This window comes from Streptopelia decaocto (genome assembly GCF_964273445.1).
Source record: "Streptopelia decaocto genome assembly, chromosome: 3".
NCBI lineage: Eukaryota > Metazoa > Chordata > Aves > Columbiformes > Columbidae > Streptopelia > Streptopelia decaocto.
The window spans coordinates 39,038,799-39,059,826 of record NC_138656.1 but is presented as its reverse complement, the minus strand read 5'-3'; the positions used below and the strand labels follow the sequence as shown (position 1 = coordinate 39,059,826).

Genomic DNA, 21,028 nt, shown 5'->3' with positions numbered 1-21,028 from the left:
TCCATAGGAATAGACATGACAGTGAATCCAAAGCAAAGCTCTCAAAACATGCAGAGATAGTATGAGCATCAAAATCTAAGCACCTCTCGACAGGTTTGCTCCTACTGTACCATATTATGTGCTAATGGAGATCAACCCTGAGAGCCAGGAAATCCTCCCAGTGCAAGTCAAGGTCTGTACTGCTAGAACTGAGCAACACTGTTTTGCCTGCAATACAGGAAAGATCAAACCGCTCTCAGTAAGTTGGAGGCTGAATAAATCCCAGGCATTAGTATCACCTTCTTTCCACATTTTGGTGGGAAAAAACCTCTCATTTTGTCAACAGATTGTAGAGATGCTCATGAAGTTCCTCCAAGAAAACAGAAAGCAATCAAGACAGCACAAATGGTTACAAAACCTTCTTCCCTTGTCTTCCACCTTCTATTCCTTCCCTAAATCATCATTAGTCTGATCTCCTCCCAAAGCTTGTTTTTCGATATGTCAGTTTGCAGGCTCCATTGCCTCTTTGATATCCGTGCCCCAAAACTTTGACTTCTCAGTCCAGTTCTGAAACTCCTTCAGGACCTAGTTTCAAGTTGCAGCTGTTGACCTTGTTAATGTTTTTAACAATTACAGCAGGGCTAGTATAAGAGAAATTGGTCCCAAAGAGGCATAAGCTGATTGACCTAGCTGAGAGGTAAGAAGAACAGGTACATGGACTCGCTTTGAAATAAAAGCAAGCACTAAGATTTGGGAGATTTGTTGGAGTGGCACATAGGTATATTGAGGTAAGATGGTTTTTTAATGAGATATCAAAAGCCCCAGTACTGCAAGCAAGTTATCCTTAAAATAACATGTTCAATGTGAAAGTGACATAAACACAAATGAATTTAAGTTTAATTAACAGATTACAGTATGCCAAAGGTATTTCACCATGACTACTTAAGCTTTAAGCAAAAATAAGGAGTAGGAGTTCTATTAAATTGAAAACATATATTTGGGATACAGTTCCTTAAAGTCTCCCCCAACAGCAAACATTCAACATCTGCTGGCCATGCAGCACCGCCAGGCCAAAAGGGTTGTGAGCTGGAAAACGACAACGAATTGTTAACATCTTGCTTCCCTAATTCCTGCAACAGAGAATGTTAGCTTTGCTTCTTTAAAAGTATTGCCCCCATGGGTAACAAACTGGTATGAATAACAGAAACTGCTATGAAGGGAGAAAACCTTCAGAACGTGAGCAATAAGGCAGCATTCATTACATAGGAACTGGAACAGAATATGTAAAACCAGTGTGTCCAGGATACTGAAAAAACCCATTGCCTTGGTGTTTTCCTGCGTAACAAGCAACTTCTTGTTGTCAGGAATAGTAAAAGCACTTTTCTACCACAAAACTCAGGTCATATGAAAGCCCAAATCCCAAGGTGATAAGCACCAGAAATGTGCCTTACAAGCCACTGAAAGGATGATAACAAATAAGGATTGTCTTTAGGTATTGAACTTGTTCGACTTCTTTTCAAAAATCTGAAAATCAACAGCACCAAGGTCAAACATATTGATACTCCCATGAATGTTCCACACTACTAATACTCTACAAATACAAACATAGGATAACACCTTTCTCCCTTTGAATGTATTACTGCATCTTCTACCTGGCATATTACTGGTAGGAATTAATATATTGAGCAAAGAACACACACAGAATTTTAGCCAATCTACCATCTACAGTATATCTCCATCTAGAAGAGTGTGATTCTTACTAATCAGAATCACAACAGTACAACCAATTAAAAACTAGGAACAGGCTGTATTACAGCTACATTGAAACAAAAATAATTTAAATAATAGAAATGAATCAACCACGCACAATTATCTAAACTGGCAAAGGATTTGCAGAGAAAAATCTTGAGACTGTTCAAAATACCTTGCATTTCAGGCTTCAATTACTATAGAAAACTGTCTTTACCTGCAGAAACTGGTAATAACCCAAGGCACAGAGCTGCATAAACAATACTCACCAATTTACTACCCAGAAAGTACCTGGAATAAACAGTTATTTAGCAAATAGAATATCCCGCACTCATCCTAGTTGCATTAAGCTGAAGATTTTTGCATGGTTCTGACCTTATTTCAGGGACAAGTAAGGTTAAAAAGGTTATCATTATTTCGGAAAGAAGAGCCTGGCACCCAACTGCAAAGTGAATGGGAGAGAGGAAGGGCACAGAGGGGCCTTCTCCTCTCCCAGTGGGGAAGCTGCAGGAAAACACAGATCTCTGCTCGGAGCATATATGGAAGCCAAAAAAAGACTGTGTGTGAGCTTTCCCCAACTGCAAGCAACTTCACAGGTTTACCTAAATCCACTTCTACACTGAGTGCAGGATATAGAAATATCTAGCTATTTGAGAAGTTAAAAAAAAAGTTTTAGATATACAGATGTAGAAACATTTATATAAGAGTTTGAACTGTCATTTCTTCGCTCTTTGGTTGTCATGGAGCTGCCTCTTTTACATTCATATAATATTTTATTGGAACACACATCACATTTTTTTATTAATTAGAAAGAATTAGAGTAGAAAGATTATAATGAGAAAGGCTTTAGTTTCAAGTGGTTCATCAATGAAGACTTTACCTTAACTACTATGCACCAAGACAACTAGAAAAAAATAGTTTTGATTTCTTCTACTTCATGTAGCAGATGTTCAAGATAGTCTATTTAAATTTCTTTGTTAGAGGTGTGTTAAACTACTCAAATAATTCAGACAATCTGCAAACAAGATTTCTGACAGGTTGTAAATAACACGCAATTAGTATCGTAACTTCTGAGATTAATTTTTCAATCAAAGCATGTCTGCCTCCATCCAAAAAAGAACAAAAAAAAAAAAAAATTCACACTACAAAACAACAAAAAACTCACAAACATACCACATGAACTCAATCTCCAATGTGTATTTCCAAAATTAACATCTGTCTGGTTTTGGTTCAACTATAAAACCCAATGTCCATTGAATTACTTAGTACTTTTTCTGGATTTGGGGAGAGGAAAAGGGGATGGGAAGACATGTTACCCTAACACTGTAACTAATCTGTACTTTATACAACAACTGTATTCCTATTTGGAACAATACATTTGTTCCACTACACTGTTTATTCTTCTTGATAGTAGATATAATAACAATAAATATATTCCACATGGTTATTTCTTAAAATCCCATGATACCTCCATGATGCCCTGAATTGCAAAAAAGAAAACAGACCAGCAGTAAATCAAATATATATTATTCTATAAACTCTGTGGGTTTCGAAATACTAACACTACTTCAGGTGATTCAATTCTGATACTAAGAAGTTACAAAAGGCTGCTTAAAAAATTAAAAAAAAAAAAAATGAAGAGAGAAAAACATTGAGTGAAAAATCGTATTAGAGTATTTCAGTGATACACTGTTTACAGGACAATCTCATCACAGGAAAGCCTTCTGACATCTGTTTTTCACTACCATCTCATTACATCACACTTCTTAAGTTACCATGGTTAAGCCGCAGCAATTTTATACTTCAGTTCTCTCTCTATTAAATTGGTATACTAGTACTTCTGCAGTTCAGGTGAGTGTTGTGAGATAAAATGAGGACATCAAAAACTGTGAGATTATACTAACGTCACCCTCATAAGCAAGTCAGATACATTTTTACCCAAATTACATTGGATAGATAATGTATCGTGTAAACCATATAAAGATTGCCATGTCAAACAGCATTATCTAATGTAACACACGTAAGAGCAGAGGCCCAAACAGAGGTGTGGTAATTTAAGTATGATAAAAGAGGCACTGACTTAAACTGACAACATTTTGGTTTGTCTTTAAATAATGATTTAGCCATATTGTTATGCAATACACACTGGGTATATTCTCCCCCGATTGAAAAAAAACCAAACAACCACACACTCTTTCAATTAAAGAAAAAGTTAGTTGACATGTTAAATTTAAAACTGGGTCCTTTAAAAAGTTACCATCTGTGTCAATTTTTCCTTTGTCCCAAATGATATTTTAATAACATGGTAACAAAGACTGTTAAACCTATTCACATGTTTAAACTAATTGAAATCTTGTGCACAGGTTATATATAAAGAAATTAGGTTGCAATTAAGCATAGTTATTAATGATTCTTAAATCTAATTGTTGTGACTATTATAGACCACAGACAAGGTCAACTCCACAACTCATGAAACTTTAGCTTTAAAGAAAAAAATACCACCCCTATTATATGCACAAAGGCCACTTTTGTAATGACATAGCTCTAATCATGCCAAATATGTTCACCCATTTAAAAAAAAAAACAGCTTTTTCCAAACTGGTACATAAAAAATATATCCCCCCATAAAACAAAGTTAATTTAGTAAATACAGTAAAAAAAAAAAAATTAAAAATACTAACTCTTGCAATAATAAAAACCCACTCTGCAAAAGATTGTGCTTATAAGCAAATCCAAAGCATATAAGTCATTTCAGCAACTACTGCAGAGCCCTTACACTAACTGCATAAATGTCAAATATGTGTTTTAAATTCTGCATAGCAGCAGGAAGGTTTGGATCAATGTATTTCAGATTTTTAGTCAAGATCACTTCCCATTCACCTGTATGCATTAGAAGGAAAAACACTGGTGTCATCTAAAAAGGAAACTCATAAAGGAAGACAACAGATCTCTTCTAACATGGCTACAGGAATAACTGGAGAACAGAAAGAAGAAAAATTATTCTTCTCTCTGAAACAAAACACACTGAGCCAGTAAATTGCAAGAATATTTTTTCCAGCAGCACAGGGACAGAAGGCCATGAGATGTTTGCTTCTTATTACTATATCTGAGAGGGTTAAGACACAGACAGCCTTAAGATCATCCATACAAAATACATTCCCTACTCTCTTGACTGAACAGAGACTTCAACCTAGAAGACTGCTCCGCTGGCTCTCTGCTTGTACAAGTTCTGATGTAGCACGGGTACATCTGCATTAGTACTTCAGCACAGATACGGAGAGCACTTTTGCAACAAATCTTCCTGCCATCCTAGTTAATCCACTTTTGTTTGCTGCACGAAGCAGTTCTGGGGTGCACAAACCTGGTTCCTTTCAGACAAAACTAAAACGCACAAAGCGTACTTCCAGAAGCACTACTGCTGCTAATGGAGCACAGTAGCAGACAGGAGCTGGTCCAGAGGGATAAGCACATCACTTTGCAAATGCACTGTGTGTAGATAGCTATAAGGTCCTCACCACCAACGGTTTCATTCTCTGAATCTGCTCTCACTGGACCACATTACATCCTCAGGCAGGTCGAGTCACACTGTGCTTCAAGGTCTCCTTTCACCTGTGAGATGGGACCTGACTGCACCTGAGGTTTGCTGAGCTTCTCAGGCTTTGCTTTCTCTTGGGTTTTGTGTCTTCTGTTGTCCAAAGTTCTCACCTGCAGTCTGTCATCTCTGCCTATTTGACTATTCACATATAACAGCTTACTCTTCTTCAGTATCATCTACTCTCACTACACTGAAACTTCTTCTCATAAAGACTCTTCAAAGCCTGACTACGATCATCCTCAAATAAACTTAATTCTGGCATTTCTCAACTTTGAGTGCTCACTAATTTTAGAACAGTAATTCTTTAATAAGTTGATCATTTAAGCACACACAGAAAAACAGACCACTGAAGCCAATTGTACAGCATCACATTGACTCTTCAGTGCTCAAAAGCAGGGTTAAAAGCTTACATATAGCCCTCAGCCCTCTATTATTGACATGGATACAGCACTAAATAAAGCACGTTTCCTCAGTGCATTTCACAGCCATTAAGGCTTGTATCACTGTGCCCCAATGGACCTTGTCTTCCGCAGCCTCTCTATCCAAGTCTCAACCCAGAGAGAGATCCTCAGCTCAGCTTGTCCTCCTCTCTCATTCCTACGTTCAGTTCACTTAACTCACCTTAGCAATGGCCTCTCTCATTATCTGGCTTTTCAAAACCATTCATCCCAGTACTTTCAAGTCATCCTTATACTCCTTGACTGGGCTGTGAATCACAGAGAGATTACTCTGTTCTTTTCCTTATATCACAAACTTTCCTGACTGCTGAAGGGAACAATTTTTAAATGTCCTGGGCTGTAACCACACGATCAAGTAATTTGGCGTAATACAAGCAGATCAGTCAATCGAAGCAGCTGGTGCCCAGGCCCCTATATCTCCAGCATATAGGGTTTATGAGTTTTATTTCAAGTTCAATTCAACCTGAAGCCCCAGGCTGAACGTTGCACCACACATGTGGCTCAAGGCTGCTCAAAGGGCCAATGGTGGGGACTGGAGTTCACTCTGTCTTAGCCTGGAGAAGATCCCACACTCAGCTTCCCCCACGAGGAAGATGGTTTATACCTACAAAAACCACCCTGTGAACTGAGCCAATGAGCGTCCAATGGTGATTATCAGAGAATTCACTTTAAAACCGTAATAGCATGATAGCTTGCAGAACCAGGACAGCTTTACCAAATCTCACAATGCTTCTTGGTACAGAGAGACAAGATTTAGCTGGCAAAATAAGAAACTTCTACCAAGCATATTCCACCTTTCAGAATTTAGATTAAGGTTGGATACTTTTTCTTGGCAACCATAAAAAAAGGTGCTTAACAACTCTGATTCTCTTGTTCCAGAGCAAGGTCAGAGTAGAAGTTGTAATTACATGAAATGTATAACCATTGAATTAAATGCTTACAAATTCTTGACATTGGAAAACACCACAGCACTTTACTTTTTGTTTTCAGAAACAAACAAAATGAAGGCTTTAAGCCAGTAACAACCAGAATAAGTCAGATACAGGAAATTAAGGACAACATTAGATCTAATTTAAAAAAAAAAATCCCACTTAAACCTACGCTGTTACCTATAGCAAGGAAAAAAACAACCATGCATTCACCTGAAGTTAAGTAAAATAAGGAAACATGCATGTCATGAAATATCTTTGCTTAGAAAGGAAAATTACTAACAAATTTTGATTACTGACATCAAAATGCCAACTCAGGAGGCTTTTCTTTAATTAATATATATCCAAACAGCACGAGGAGGAAAACCTGTATTTTACATTTCAGAATTTCAAGTCTTCAGTAAGACACTGACTTTCATTGTACATTGTCCTCTTCTGGATGCCAGTGCATATCCAGTGCTCACAGAGTTGATAACATGGTGTAATAAGAATGAGCAATATTACATGAAGGAACTCATGTTGTGTAAAAGACAATTATTTGGATCATCCTAATAATTTTTTAATACATTTGAAAGAAATTATATCAAATAATCAAAAAACTGAAATCAAATACCCAAACTGAGCAAAGAACAAGAGGATGGGAAGAAAAAATTAATTTTAGATACTTCCTGTCATGTAAAATTTCATTTGTTATAAATACAAGTATACATTCTAAAAATAGGAAGCAGGCCTTAAGACTCATGCACTTTAGCCCACTTTCATCTACAATACCCATAATGCATCCTGAAATACAATTTATGGAGGAATAATAACAGAATAATAAAATTTTTCTCTCATTCTCTTGGCTTCTTTGACATTTAATGTCAATCTGCAATAACAAAGCTAATAATGATCTTTGTCTTCACACACTGCTATTGAAACAAAGCATTCCTTTGTAAATTAAAGGGTAATTTTGTTCCCACTATTCCAGTCTAAATCTTTCTGGGCTAGAATTACAGAAGCTCAAGGCATAAATCATCCTATAATCCAGATCACCTTCTCTCTGGGAAAGAGATGGATGTTCTTTTGAAAATAATCGTATGGGCAACCAGCATCCAAAGCGAAGCTGCATGAAGCATGGAAGACTGCATCTGAATATCATTACATGTTACAAACGCCAGACACTTCCAGAGGCTTCCCATTCAAATCTTGACATAACAGCAACCTTCCCAAATTTGTAGATCACGGGGTGACACATTATAAAGCAACATCTCAATAATATACAGGAATTCAAATGGAACAGAAAATTGTACTTTAGACTGGCTTATAATTAGGAACATATTCTTTAATCATATGGCTTCCAGGTCTGCAAAGTAATTAGGTGTATGCTGAGCTTTATGCAAGTATTATGTTGATCTTATGAAGACTACTTGCATTTGTAATATAAGCTGAGCCACAGTGAATCATTTTTGGCATCTAGGAAGTTTCACACAAAGTATCACATTCTGAACAGCTTCCAATCAACCTTCTACTGTGCACCTCTATTGCTACATCTTCCAGCTGCCACCACAGCCTCCTAAGTCTGATCCATGGGTGACAGCAGCTGCAGCAGCAAGGTTAAGTAGGAATTAGTGAGTCCAACTTCCTCTTCACTGTCAGTTACCCTCATAAACAGAGGCAGTGCTGAGGGTTAAGTATTAACAAGACCAAGGCCTTAATGACCATTAATTCCATATGGTCAGATTAGCTTGCTGCAGACAAGAAGATAAATTAAGAATGCTCTTGTGTGTAACCACATAATGCCACTGCACACAGCATATGATGCGTCAGAAGAACTTTCCACTAAAAGGTAGAACTTACCCCTCTTCTGAACCCAGCCTTCCTTCACAATGGTAACATCGCTCATGATGGCTCCACTCTGAACCCCCGACTCAAAAGAGTATTTCTCTGAGTTATCAGCTTGTCTGTTTGCCTTCTCTTCTGCAGTTCTTCCCAGTTTCTACTGATGAGTCAGCCTGGAAGGAAATATTAGAGAAAGAATTTAAGCCTTTTCTGTTTTTCATACTTGACAGCCAACAAAAAAGTCCTTGTTGATGTCTTCTGCTGACTGAGCTCATATTAAAAATCTGCCTTTTTTTTAAATTAACCATATAACAGAATCATGTTTCTAGTCTTACAGCACATTTTCCATGAACACTGTAATGCTTAAGAGCAGCAGAATGTGTTAAAATTTAAGTCATTAGAATTTAAGCACTTTTATAAAATGCATACAGTAGAGTTCTCTCATACAAATGTACAGGATGCTTTTAAATGAAAGGGTGACAGTACTGCTTCACAGGTTCAACTCTGAACCCACAGGAGCTTTAACCATTCTCACATTTGCCATAATGCCTGCAAGGGACGAGTAGTTCCTCTATTATGGCTACATTGATCATATCACGAGTGCAAGAAAATGGAAGGGAAGGTTCCATAAAGGATCTTAAAACTAAAGCCTTAAGTATTACGGATTCAGTTAGCCTTGTGACTGTTAGAATCTGTAGGAACCAATTTACTAGACATGCAATTACTTTTTTTAATGCTTGAATTAAAAATTAAAAAATACAGTTAAGACTACAAAAATATAGGATTCTTCCTACTTCTATTATAATTTCATTATAGCAAATATGAATCCTTAACTTATAGAAGTTTTGGAAAAAAAAAAAAAAAAGCAAGTACACGGACAGAAAAACAACTTCTTAGAAGTACAAATTAATCAAAAAAGCCAGTGTTTAGTTTATGAAAAGAAGGAGCGCACATTCTCTCAAGGTTTTAAGCCAGGCAGCAACAAGAGTGCTCTTTTCCCTACTAAGCTCAGCTTGCAGGGGACAGAAGGGAAGTTCGCCCTGGAACAGGACATGCCACAACCATCTCTTCTGACCACCTCACTCCCAGAGTACCTAACAGCTGTGAAGACGAGATAAATATTAATAATACTACAATCAAGTAGGAAGAGAAGCCAGAGGGCAGGGGAAGTTTCCTTTTTCCACTAGACTGCCTTTCCCCGTCATTCTTCGAAATAAAGAGAAGCATTGAAATAATGCTAATACAGAAAAGAGTGAGACGCCAAGAAAAGTGATGTCTCTGATAGTGGAGGAACACCCTTTTATGGCTGTAAACGCAGGAGTGCGCCTGTACACAACACCAGCACAGAACAGAAATCTGCACACCAGTTTAGTGTTATCAAATGCAGCATATACGTGTAAATTTAGTAGAATGATCAATAAATGTAAACATGTGATAGAAACAAATACAACTGTGCTACATGCAATCTGTGCAATGAATGAATGGAGAAAGGACTGGGAAATAAACTATTCTAATCCAGCTAAGGACAGGCTAAAAACTGAACCATTATACACATGCAGGTTATTTCTTATTTGTCATGTGAAAAACGTGTATTTGCACCATACAGCAGCTAGATGGAAGGCTGCTTCTGTATGGATGCCGTGCTGTGCAAAATAAAACTTGGTATGAGTATTTTTTCAAGTGGTACACAACAAAAAAAATGCAGTACAACCTGATTTTACAGAAACACTGAAGTGTGTCCGTCTTACAGTTTTGCTTTCACCAAGTCACTTTTTCAAAAGCATGCAGTATTTCAGATGCATGGAATAAAAGCCATAATGCTAAATTCATTAATACTGCAAAGTTTAAAAGACATCTCCACAACACTGGTAGATACATCAGCAAGAACTATGCAGGTGATGCACAGCCTTTTGCATTGGTATCACACCTTGACACGGCTAAAAGGATGCCAGACACCGGTGTTTATGGAACTGCACCCTGCCTTAAGACTTAAATATTGTTCAAGCTTTCATAAGAGTTAAAAGAAACTGTTACACACAAGGTTTTGGAAGGACCTTAGACGGACTCATTACTGTTAATTGATCTCACTAGCTTTAGCTGTTCAGACTTTGCTTTATGTAAACCAATATGGCAGAAATAACCGGAACATGCATTTGCACATCCTTCACTTTATTAGTGTTGAGAGCTATTTTCTGGGTCATACATTATCAGAACTTCTGTTTGCATGCTTCAAACTAGAGATAAGCAAGTCTATCAGCTGTGCTTGGAAAGAGATCCTGACAGATTAAGACACGTGCCTGAAAGCAGGCTGTGGTTTTGCCGTTCAGGATCACCGCAGCACTGTATGAGCTCTTATTACAACAACACAAATCTTTACAAAGCCAGGGTGAATGTCAAACAACGGTGACCTAAAAGCAACTGTACTGTTAAGGAAGTGTAAGCATACCAGTATCCAAACATCCAAGTTCGATCTTCCTATGAGACTTTCATTGCATTATTTGAGAAGTGATTATATTACTTTTTTTTTTTTTTTCAACTATAGACAAAATAAGGAACATAACACACTGTACTTAGCTTGGGCTGGCATATGCTGCAATATGTTTTACCCGTTTGGCAAAATTTATCACAGAATCACAGAATGTTAGGGATTGGAAGGGACCTCAAAAGATCATCTAGTCCAATCCCTCCACCAGAGCAGGAACACCTAGATGAGGTTACACAGGAAGGTGTCCAGGCAGGTTTTGAATGTCTCCAGAGAAGGAGACTCCACAACCCCCCTGGGCAGCCTGTTCCAGTGCTCTGTCCCTCTCACTGAGAAGAAGTTTCTTCTCAAATTTAAGTGGAACCTCTTGTGTTCCAGTTTGTACCCATTGCCCCTTGTCCTATCATTGATTATCACCAAGAAGAGCCTGGCTTCATCCTCATGACACTCACCCTTTACATATTTATAAACATGAATGAGGTCACCCCTCAGTCTCCTCTTCTCCAAGCTAAAGAGACCCAGCTCCCTCAGCCTTTTCTCATATGGGAGATGCTCCACTCCCTTCATCATCTTTGTTGCCCTGTGCTGGACTCTCTCCAGCAGTTCCCTGTCCTTCTGGAACTGAGGGGCCCAGAACTGGACACAATATTCCAGGTGTGGTCTCACCAGGGCAGAGTAGAGGGGAAGGAGAACCTCTCTCGACCTACTAACCACCCCCCTTCTAATACACCCCACAATGCCCTTGGCCTTCCTGGCCACAAGGGCACAGTGCTGGCTCATGGTCATCCTCCTGTCCACCAGGACCCCCAGGTCCCTTTCCCCTGCGCTGTTCTCTAACAGGTCATTCCCCAACTTATACTGGAACCCGGAGATGTTCCTGCCCAGATGTAAGACTCTATACTTGCCCTTGTTATATTTCATTAAATTTTCCCCGCCCAACTCTCCAGCCTGTCCAGGTCTCGCTGGATGGCAGCCCAGCCTTCTGGCGTGTCAGCCACTCCTCCCAGCTTGGTGTCATCAGCAAACTTGCTGACAGTGCACTCTATTCCCTCATCCAAGTCATTGATGAATATATTGAATAGTACTGGTCCCAGTATTGGCCCTTGAGGCACTCCACTAGATACAGGCCTCCAACTGGACTCTGCCCCATTGACCACAACTCTCTGGCTTCTTTCCTTCTTTTCTTCATTTCCTGCTTTCCAATTTTGGTGTGTACTTATGAGAAGTGCAATAATTTATTTTTATTAGTAGAGATTAAGCTACAAGAAATGAACTTCTGTACTAAGTAGCAATAATCTTGTCTGCCCACACACTGATCATTAAATCCATTATTTCAGTAGACACCCAGTTCTAATGAATGAATTTATGCTTAAAGCTCCCTATTTCTCCACTGATTATGATTAAGTTAATATTACTCAATCAAAAATCTGATCTATGACCAATTTTCATGTCAGCTGGTGTCCCAATAACCTCAAATGTATGTCTGTAGGATTGCATCCCACCCATCACATGTACTACTTTACTGAATTTCAAACAAAACTGCCAAAATACAAAGATCATATCAATATAGTGACAAAACCAACTGTATTATATCCAGTTTATCTTCACAATATTATCAGGAACAACTTAAACAGAATTATCAGCAGTTGTATGGCTATAGTGATCATTCCCTTAACAGGTAATTAAAAGTCAAGCTGAACTACACAGGAATCTGAAGGAGATGAACCAAAGCCTTAAAAGACTAATGAAAATAAAGGTTATACATTCACACTACACTTTCAAGAAGCCTTTTTTAAGTATCTATAGTATTATACCTTAATAAATTCCCTGAGGCTTTCTAAAAGCTGTATTCCTTTACTCTCCAAGTCACTCAGCAAAACTTTAAAAGAACAGACTTTTGAGAGAATTACTCCTTATCACAACAAAAACTGACCTTAATGAAAGCTAGTCATACAGAAACCTTCTTCCCTGAAGATATAATAAAGGATTTTTATAGATGTAAAGGAGTTGCCTGAAACACATAACACAAGAATTCTCACATGAAAATAGAATTTCACCTATAGTTCAGCTATTTCAAGAAAAGCCACAGAAGTGTTGATTTTGCACAGCTGGCATAGAACTTAAATACTTGTCAGCAATCAACTCTGCTCTCCCAATGAGCCTCAAGTTTCAGTGGCTGTTATATAGTAATTTTACAGTTTTCCTTCTCGCTATAGGATGAACCCACAGAAATAGGGAAAAAATGTGTAAGAACTGTAGTTCTAGACATTTTGTATTCCAGCTGTTTCCTACAGGGAAAAACCTGACTTGTTTTTATATATGCTTCAGCCACTGGACAACAGGTTGGATTGCTTCCCTCCCGCCCCGTTATCAAACAGAACTTGGAAGATACTTTAAAACAGTATATTGTGTGTATTCTGCAGATGGTATCAGATAGTCACATATATGCATAACACATAGAAGAACTACTGTCTGTATGCTTTCTGGTGCAGCTGTAAAAATGTACTCCATCACAGTCAGTCATGTGAAGAAAACACCCGTATTTTTTTATCCGGTAAAAAATAGTACAACTTTTCCTTTCTTCTTTGAAAAGCTATTGAGCCACTTTTACAGTGTTGGATGAAACAATTCAGCACACTTCTAAAGTGCTAGTATTACCTTCCATGTTTCTAGCTGTAGAGATTGCAAAGGAATTTTTCTGAACAAAGATTAAGCATAAAGTATTACATGCAACAGAGTTCCAGATCCCTCTGCTGATTACAGTTTTCCAAAGTCATGGTGAAAACTAGCCAACACCTTTTCAGTTTTCATCTTGAACTTTAAGAATAACAGCAATACAGAGAAGAACCAGCTCATTTCATGATGCTACCATAGGGGAACTATGAGACCAACCATTAAGATGAGCAATGGACCATTCAGTAGGAAGACACCTTTTCTTCAGCTTGAATTTTTAAATTAAAGGAGGTTCTCATGTCCACCACAGCTCTCAGGCACATCCACAGACCTGGTGGATGGGGAGAAGGAAAGAAATCCCTTCCAAGCAGAAAGACTAAAACTAGTGGTTCATGTCTACACTTAACAACCACTATGTCTAAGTGAATAATCATCACAATTCATAAGAACAGACAACTCCCTTGGAAGACAACAAAACTCCCTTGGAATCTGGGCATCCTCCCATTTCCCCCATGAAAAGAGACAGCTGAGTAAAGAAGACAGTGCCCATAAATTCAGTGTAAATTGTATGATTCAGATCTCTGTTTTAAGAACTTTCATAAACACAGGCTCCTACTTTCAACAATTTTGGAGCTGAGAAAAAACAGATACTCTCACATTTACCAACTCAAGTTACCAAAGAGAATGCCAACAGGATCGGTTTCAGCGCTTCCAGAGATGATCCCTATAACTTCTTGCAGCATTATCAACTTAGTGATTCATCCACCCTTATTCTCTTAATTTATAAGGGAACTACCATTTTCCCTTTTTACAAGTAATCATTTGTTTAATGAAAAACTTGGGGGGGGGCGGGCAGAGAGGAAACAGCCAGTGAATCTTTCTGATTCACTTTGCCTGACTCACTGAGATTCTTTGGTCCTCAACATAAGCAGAACCAAATCTCATCATCCCTATCTCCTCATTTCTCAGAAAGGTAACTGGAAAATGTTGTGCATACACACACAAAACACACACTACCAAAAAAAACAGCTCTCAGCCATCCTTTAGTGGCTTCCATCACACACAAGTTTGTTTCCCTGCTTTGGGGCTATTTTTTTGGAGCAGATCAAGCTCTTAAGAGGTTTTTCACAAATCTGAGATTGAATCCTCCAAGATGACCGAACAGGCTGTAACTGTCTCCAGTGCTGTTTGCAATCACAGAGCAAGGAATTCAAAAGATAAGGCTCTAAACTAAAAACAGAGTTCTCTTTAGGAGTGGAAGCTGAGATCCAAATTTTATTTAAATGAAAAATGCATGCATATCCTCTTCCCCTACCAAAGTTGTTATCTAAATTCTGGTCAAACAATTAGAGGATACATTGCACATCATAAAAAACTACACAAAAGACTGTGTTGCAGAACAGAGATTGCTACAAAACCTACTAAATCAATTAGCCTATATTGCTAACGGAAAAATCACATTCAGTTGAGTGCTTTATCTAAAAAGTATAGTGTATTTACCAGGCTTTTACAAACTACCTGTTCTGCAATTTTGGTTACACTTCAGACAACAAAACACGAACTGGTTTGACATGACAAAGAAACAAAAACACCCACGGGATTATTAAAAGACAATAGATCCTAAATTTATAAAATGGTAATCTTTATGTATGCACAATTAAGACATTTAAAGATATCCCTAAATACCTTCAAAGCAGAAATGTCCACAATTTACAAATTTTAAAACAAATATAAAGAATTCCAAGATATCTCTGTGATAGGCATTGCAAATATTTTTAAACTATATTTCAAACTAAAAGCCTCATTGTCTTTAAGAATATTGGTATCAAAAATTCACTTCTAACAACTTTATTTCATAAGTCTTGACTCAGAATAATGAGGGGGATAACAGGAAAATACCGCTGCATACATCTTGTGGTAAGGAAAAACAATATACTTTGTAAAAGATAAATAGTTATTTTTAAAACACGTTTACGTGCATGCATTGTGCCTTAATATTTTCAGTGTTCTATTTTCACTTTCAGTATATCAAAAAGCTGCACATAGTTAATATACACTCAGATAAGCCTAATTAGGAGACTACAGGCACACTGAAATATTAATATACAAGTTAGAAGTTTTATTTAGATTCTGCAACTGAATAAGCGTATCAAAAAAGAAACCATCATTCTGTATTTCTTTTCCTCTTATAACAACAAAGCAACCTATTTTAAGGGACAAAGGTATAATTAAAGAAAGGTGAACAAAGCCAACCTTGCCTTTGTTTACCAAGGTATAAAGGAAGTTTCTAAAAGTAACTAAATTGTTTCTTTAGAATCCCATGTGAAACATTAACAATCCATTGTTTTGCATTGTGTTTATTGACAAAAAATGCTTTACATCCCTTTCTTCCCCCTCAGCCATACAAAACAGTAACTGAAAATCAGATAGCAGAGTGACAAAACATATTAGAATATAGGTCTGAAATTTAACCAAATAATACACTTGAAGTAGAAAAGGCGAAGGGAGGGCTAGAGTTACTCATCAAAAAAAAGTTACCGAGACAATGAACCTGGGAGTTTTGAGACTTAAAGGAAGTCAAATCAAGGGTTAGATGAGCTGAGTATCACAACTATGATAACGTTATTCCACTCAACACTTCAAAATACACATAACAAATTTAATTTGCTGAGGATTAATGTAGGGATACTAATTCTTGCCTTTTTAAGACAAAGCTCCTTTGCCCTTTAAAAAAATAGTTTTGTAATGACTCAAACCACCAAGCAAAACTAAACCCAAGCTCCATATTTTGAAAACAAACTAAAATTGCCTTTCTATGCCTAGAATACTTCGGAAAAGGTAATCTAATTTTCAAAAGTTCAAAGTACCTAGAAATTCCTATTCACTCTGAGATATTTTAAAACATATCTTCAAGAGATACAAAATGAAGTTTCATTAAGCTCATATATTTAAACTTTGTATGATAGTAACTCTTCTGCAGCACAACATCATATTGTGTATAAAACACTGAGCACGCTGTTGAAGACAGATGTATGTGAAGTGCCATGAGCAACAAGAACAGCAAAGTACTGAGATACAAATGTGTTCTCAAACTATTAATATAAAAGACGAAAAAAGCTCAATGACATGTCTACCAAGTAGCTTTCTTTTAAACTCTTACAGTAGGATTTATTTATTATCTGGATATTGCATGAATTAGATTCTGAATTGCCTTGCAACAACAAGGATGAGCTTTGTGATTCCTTCCTGCAAAGCAATCAAACATTGCTGAACCTACAGACAAATTCTGACTCTACAATATGACTAGAACTTCTAACCTAAAACTTTTGGACCTTCTTGTTCCCCTTCAAAAAGCATTACTCTCATCAACTTGAGATATGAATTTCTTAAGAACAGAAAGAATTCTCTACAACCTTAAATGAAGGTTGTGTATTTTTCAAAGGTGTACTATTGCTTACACAGATTTAAGGCTAGAAGCAGAACTCACTAGAGTAAATATTATAGGAAAAGACAGATTACATGAAACTCACACATATAAACTTAACTCTCTGCCTCAAAGTATAACAATACACTTAGAAAAAGCTATAATAATAATTTTAACAAAATCTCACAAGGCAAGCTGCACCAATCACTTATCTCAAGAAGCAATCTAAATGCTATGGGGAAAACAAATTATATGTGTTGGTAGAAATTGGTTTGTAATATTGCTGGGACTCAATTGACAAATACTGTACTAATTCTGTGGTGCTAAATCAGCCATACAATAAGTTTTTGGCTGTTGGGCACTGCCATTCCACACCTACCAAAAGGTAGTGGTAGGACCTTCACGGATCTCAGTGAAGCTCCAGCAGGCTCTTCACCTCTGCTCCTGCTTTAGAAGGCACTCAAACAACTTAACCACATGGACAACACAGGGAAGTTTGACAAACCATGCTGTCAGGTCACTCAGACATACATATGAAATACAGAGGTCCAAGCTGCATTCTTAATGGCATTTTAAAAAGAGTACTGTTCTTTAGTCAGGATATTACAGTGGGGAAGAGGGGGGTGGGGGGGAAATCACAGGGCAACTTGTTCTTAATGCTATTTTTTGACCAGCATGACTCACACCTAAACACTCACCCAAAAATACATGGAAAAGGAGGATTGGTCAAGAGGGACTCAACATATACTAAGGTATTTAATCTAAACATAAGTGCTGACAGAAATAGCACAAAAATCAAATAAACATTTGAAGTGACCAAAAGTAAGCATCTTCACACACACAATACAAAAATGCTTATTCTCCTTGACAGTAACATTTAACAATATTCAATCATGGGGGAAATTTTTTGTAAATACTTACTTTGCCACAGCTTCCTACTACATCTGAACAACATCTTTAAATAACAAAGACAAAACCAATCTGTTCAAAATACATGGCATGCATCGAAACTATCTGAATGCACATACTTAACCTTGATCTAGAGCTATGGAACACACACAAAATGCCAAATAATTGACAACTACACCCTTGCATTTTCTGTGGTCTTTTTATCAGACATATTAGTTATTTGTCTAAATAAGTGTCACTTATAAATTCTTCTCTTTATATAGATAGCCCAAAATGTTGTTCATACAATTAGTCAAGATTAAAATATAAACCAAAACTTTAAAGATGGCTTTTTACACTCATTAAAACACTAAAAGGTTAACTTTCATAGTCAATACTTTATTATTTGCAGGTAATTTTTTTGTTTCTCTGGCTTCAATGGATTAAAACAAAACAAAAAACCAAAACAAAATTAAACAAACAAACAAACAAACTTCTTTGAATCAGCTTTTCTATTTACTATGTAACGTCTCTTTAGAAAATAATGTTTACTACACCAGGCTAACTTGTTGCAAAGAAGAGTAACTAATGCAACACATTTACCAAGGAGACGCTGCCATGCTGGGAATGTCTGTTCTCTACAACTAAGAGTAAACTTGCTGATTGACAAGAAGAGATGCTCACTGAAAACACCCCTTCCTCACAGCAATGCGAAACTCCCTGAAGTACATGCTGTGCTAAAAAGTATCCCCCACCCCCTCCACAGTATTTTTATTAGCCGTATCCTAACTGAAGGAGAATCCTAGATAACATGAATTAATCTCATATTCTAGAACACTTGTAAAAGGGCACTTCAGTTGGTAATCTTCTCTTATAATAGACAGTACTTTAAATAGTAAGCGGGTTATAAATCTCATACAAATAAACACTGAAAATAAAAGCAGAACTTTGATGTTACATGGAACTCATGGATGCACGCACTTAACTATTTCCCTTTTTCTGAATTCTAACTGCTGTTTGCAAAGCGAGTATTGAACATTTTGAACAGAATGTTTATTTTATCAGTCAGGAAAAAGAGAAGAGAGGAGTTTTGGTCTATAAACTAACTAATATACCTACAAAACACACTGTTACCCTATGGAGCATTACTTTTAAAGCAAACCAATTCATTTATGCATTATCCATATCAAAATGGAAGTACGGTACAATAAAGTTTTCACTCTATGTATTTCATTGTCCTTCCACTCTCCAGTGCCCAAGCCTTAAAAGATCCCAAAGAATATTGGGTCTCTGTTGCAAAACTGAAGGAAAGCATGGCTACCATGTCACCAAACCTACCTCCTCTGTTGCATTAACAGAACAAAATAAACTATAACCAGACATGGTTGTAAGAAACTGTACCTTCTTTATACCAAGAAAGGCACAGAGATTTCAAATGTATTTTGACACAAACCACTGTAGTAATGGTGTCATACCTTCCAAAACAATTAAATATTTCAAAGTTGTTTGGCAAGTAATGCTTCTTGGTTATTGAAATTATTAGCCAATAGGTCTTTTTAAGCTGGGAAAATGCACACCCAGAAACTGAAAGAAGATTCAATCAATCAATGCAAGACTAATTCCAAGCGGTCTGAAGGACCTCTTAGTTATTATACAAACTTCAGACACATGCTGTTCCTAACTGTAGTCGGAAGTCAAGATATAGTTTCTGGTAACATCTTGCAAACAGAGCTTTGGGTTACAAACAACAGCAGAACTCTGGTAAGTGGTTTTGAGTTAAGCTTTAAAAACCCATCAAACTATTTTCTCTTTTATGAACAATTTGCTACAGTGTCAAAGAGACAACATTTTCCGGTGCAAATTAATATCACCCTCTCCTTAAAGCTGTATCTACTTCAAATGGGTCAAAATAAAACCAGAACCTGTTTGAATTCTTGTTGACTTCCCATAGAATGGCAGATTTTGCTTAACAACACATCATCTTCCCCCAAAATTAAAAACAAGTGAGGCAGTAAGACACTGAAATACTGCTTTCTATGAACCAATTTAAGAAACTAAGGGAGCTACTGAATTCATTCAAATCTAGTTAGAGTAAGCAGGAATACACCACAGAATAAACCGTATAAACAAGACAGTCTTGTTAATATTAACTGTGTATATGTGCATACCACGCACTTACATGAGAGAAGAAATGAGTTATTCAAATATTATGCATACCTGTCTAGGAAAAAGAGACATTTTCTTATCTCTGCAGTTTTTCTTTGGCCCTTATTTGAACTCGACTTATTGGTTACATCCAACCAAAATATATCCACGTGGACTATAATTAGCAATCCAATCCAATTAAAAATATTGGGGTCAACCTAAAGGCTCCTGTGATGAAAAACAAAAACAAAAAACCACCAGAGAGTCCTACAAACAGAATCTTCTTAAGTAGTACGCTTACTTCAAAAGTCAAAATAAGCTTCCTCCCCTATCTCATCTACACTCTTTCCACATTCCAGTGCAGAAGAGCCAGCACTGGCCTATATAGAAGCTGGGAGAAACAAGAGATCATGCTTTAAATGTTACTTGTCAGAAGTTGTGATCTACTTATTTGCATGCTTTTTGCTTTGAGAAATAAAGGCCTCTGTAAAGGAAATATGGAGAACCATGTCTGTCTATTAACAAAGTTTTAGCAAAACCTAAACAAACATTAGCAGAAGAGACTGCTGTAAGTTTCTTCAATACTGAAAAAAAGCTGGCAATGCAGTTATCAGGTATATCATATTTCTCATAATAAAACTCTTAATAAGAGGCTAAGTGAATCAAGTCTGAGACATGTTTGTATACAAACAATGAGATGGTATAGGTATATACAAGTAGTCAGTCAACTAATAAGTACGTTAAAGAAAAAAAAATAGAATAAAGGTCAGGAGAGATGAAATTGTTTATTTCTTTTCAGCTGTAAGAAAATAAGAATTTTTTTTTTTTAACGTACATCCTTTAAACAACGTATCATGGGAAAACGTGAATGAAACAGCACTGGCT

At 37.0% G+C, this 21,028-nt stretch overlaps 1 protein-coding gene across 2 annotated transcripts in view; it reads right to left on the bottom strand.

The window, feature by feature from the left end:
• AKT3 (AKT serine/threonine kinase 3) overlaps positions 1-21,028 on the bottom strand; it is a 160,967-nt gene that overhangs the window by 138,418 nt on the left and 1,521 nt on the right. For both annotated transcript variants that reach the window (XM_082049701.1, XM_082049702.1), the window contains exon 2: positions 8,550-8,704. In XM_082049701.1, coding sequence (XP_081905827.1) covers positions 8,550-8,595 — 46 coding nt within the window. In that variant the 5' untranslated portion in view covers positions 8,596-8,704. The remainder of the gene's footprint in view (positions 1-8,549; positions 8,705-21,028) is intronic.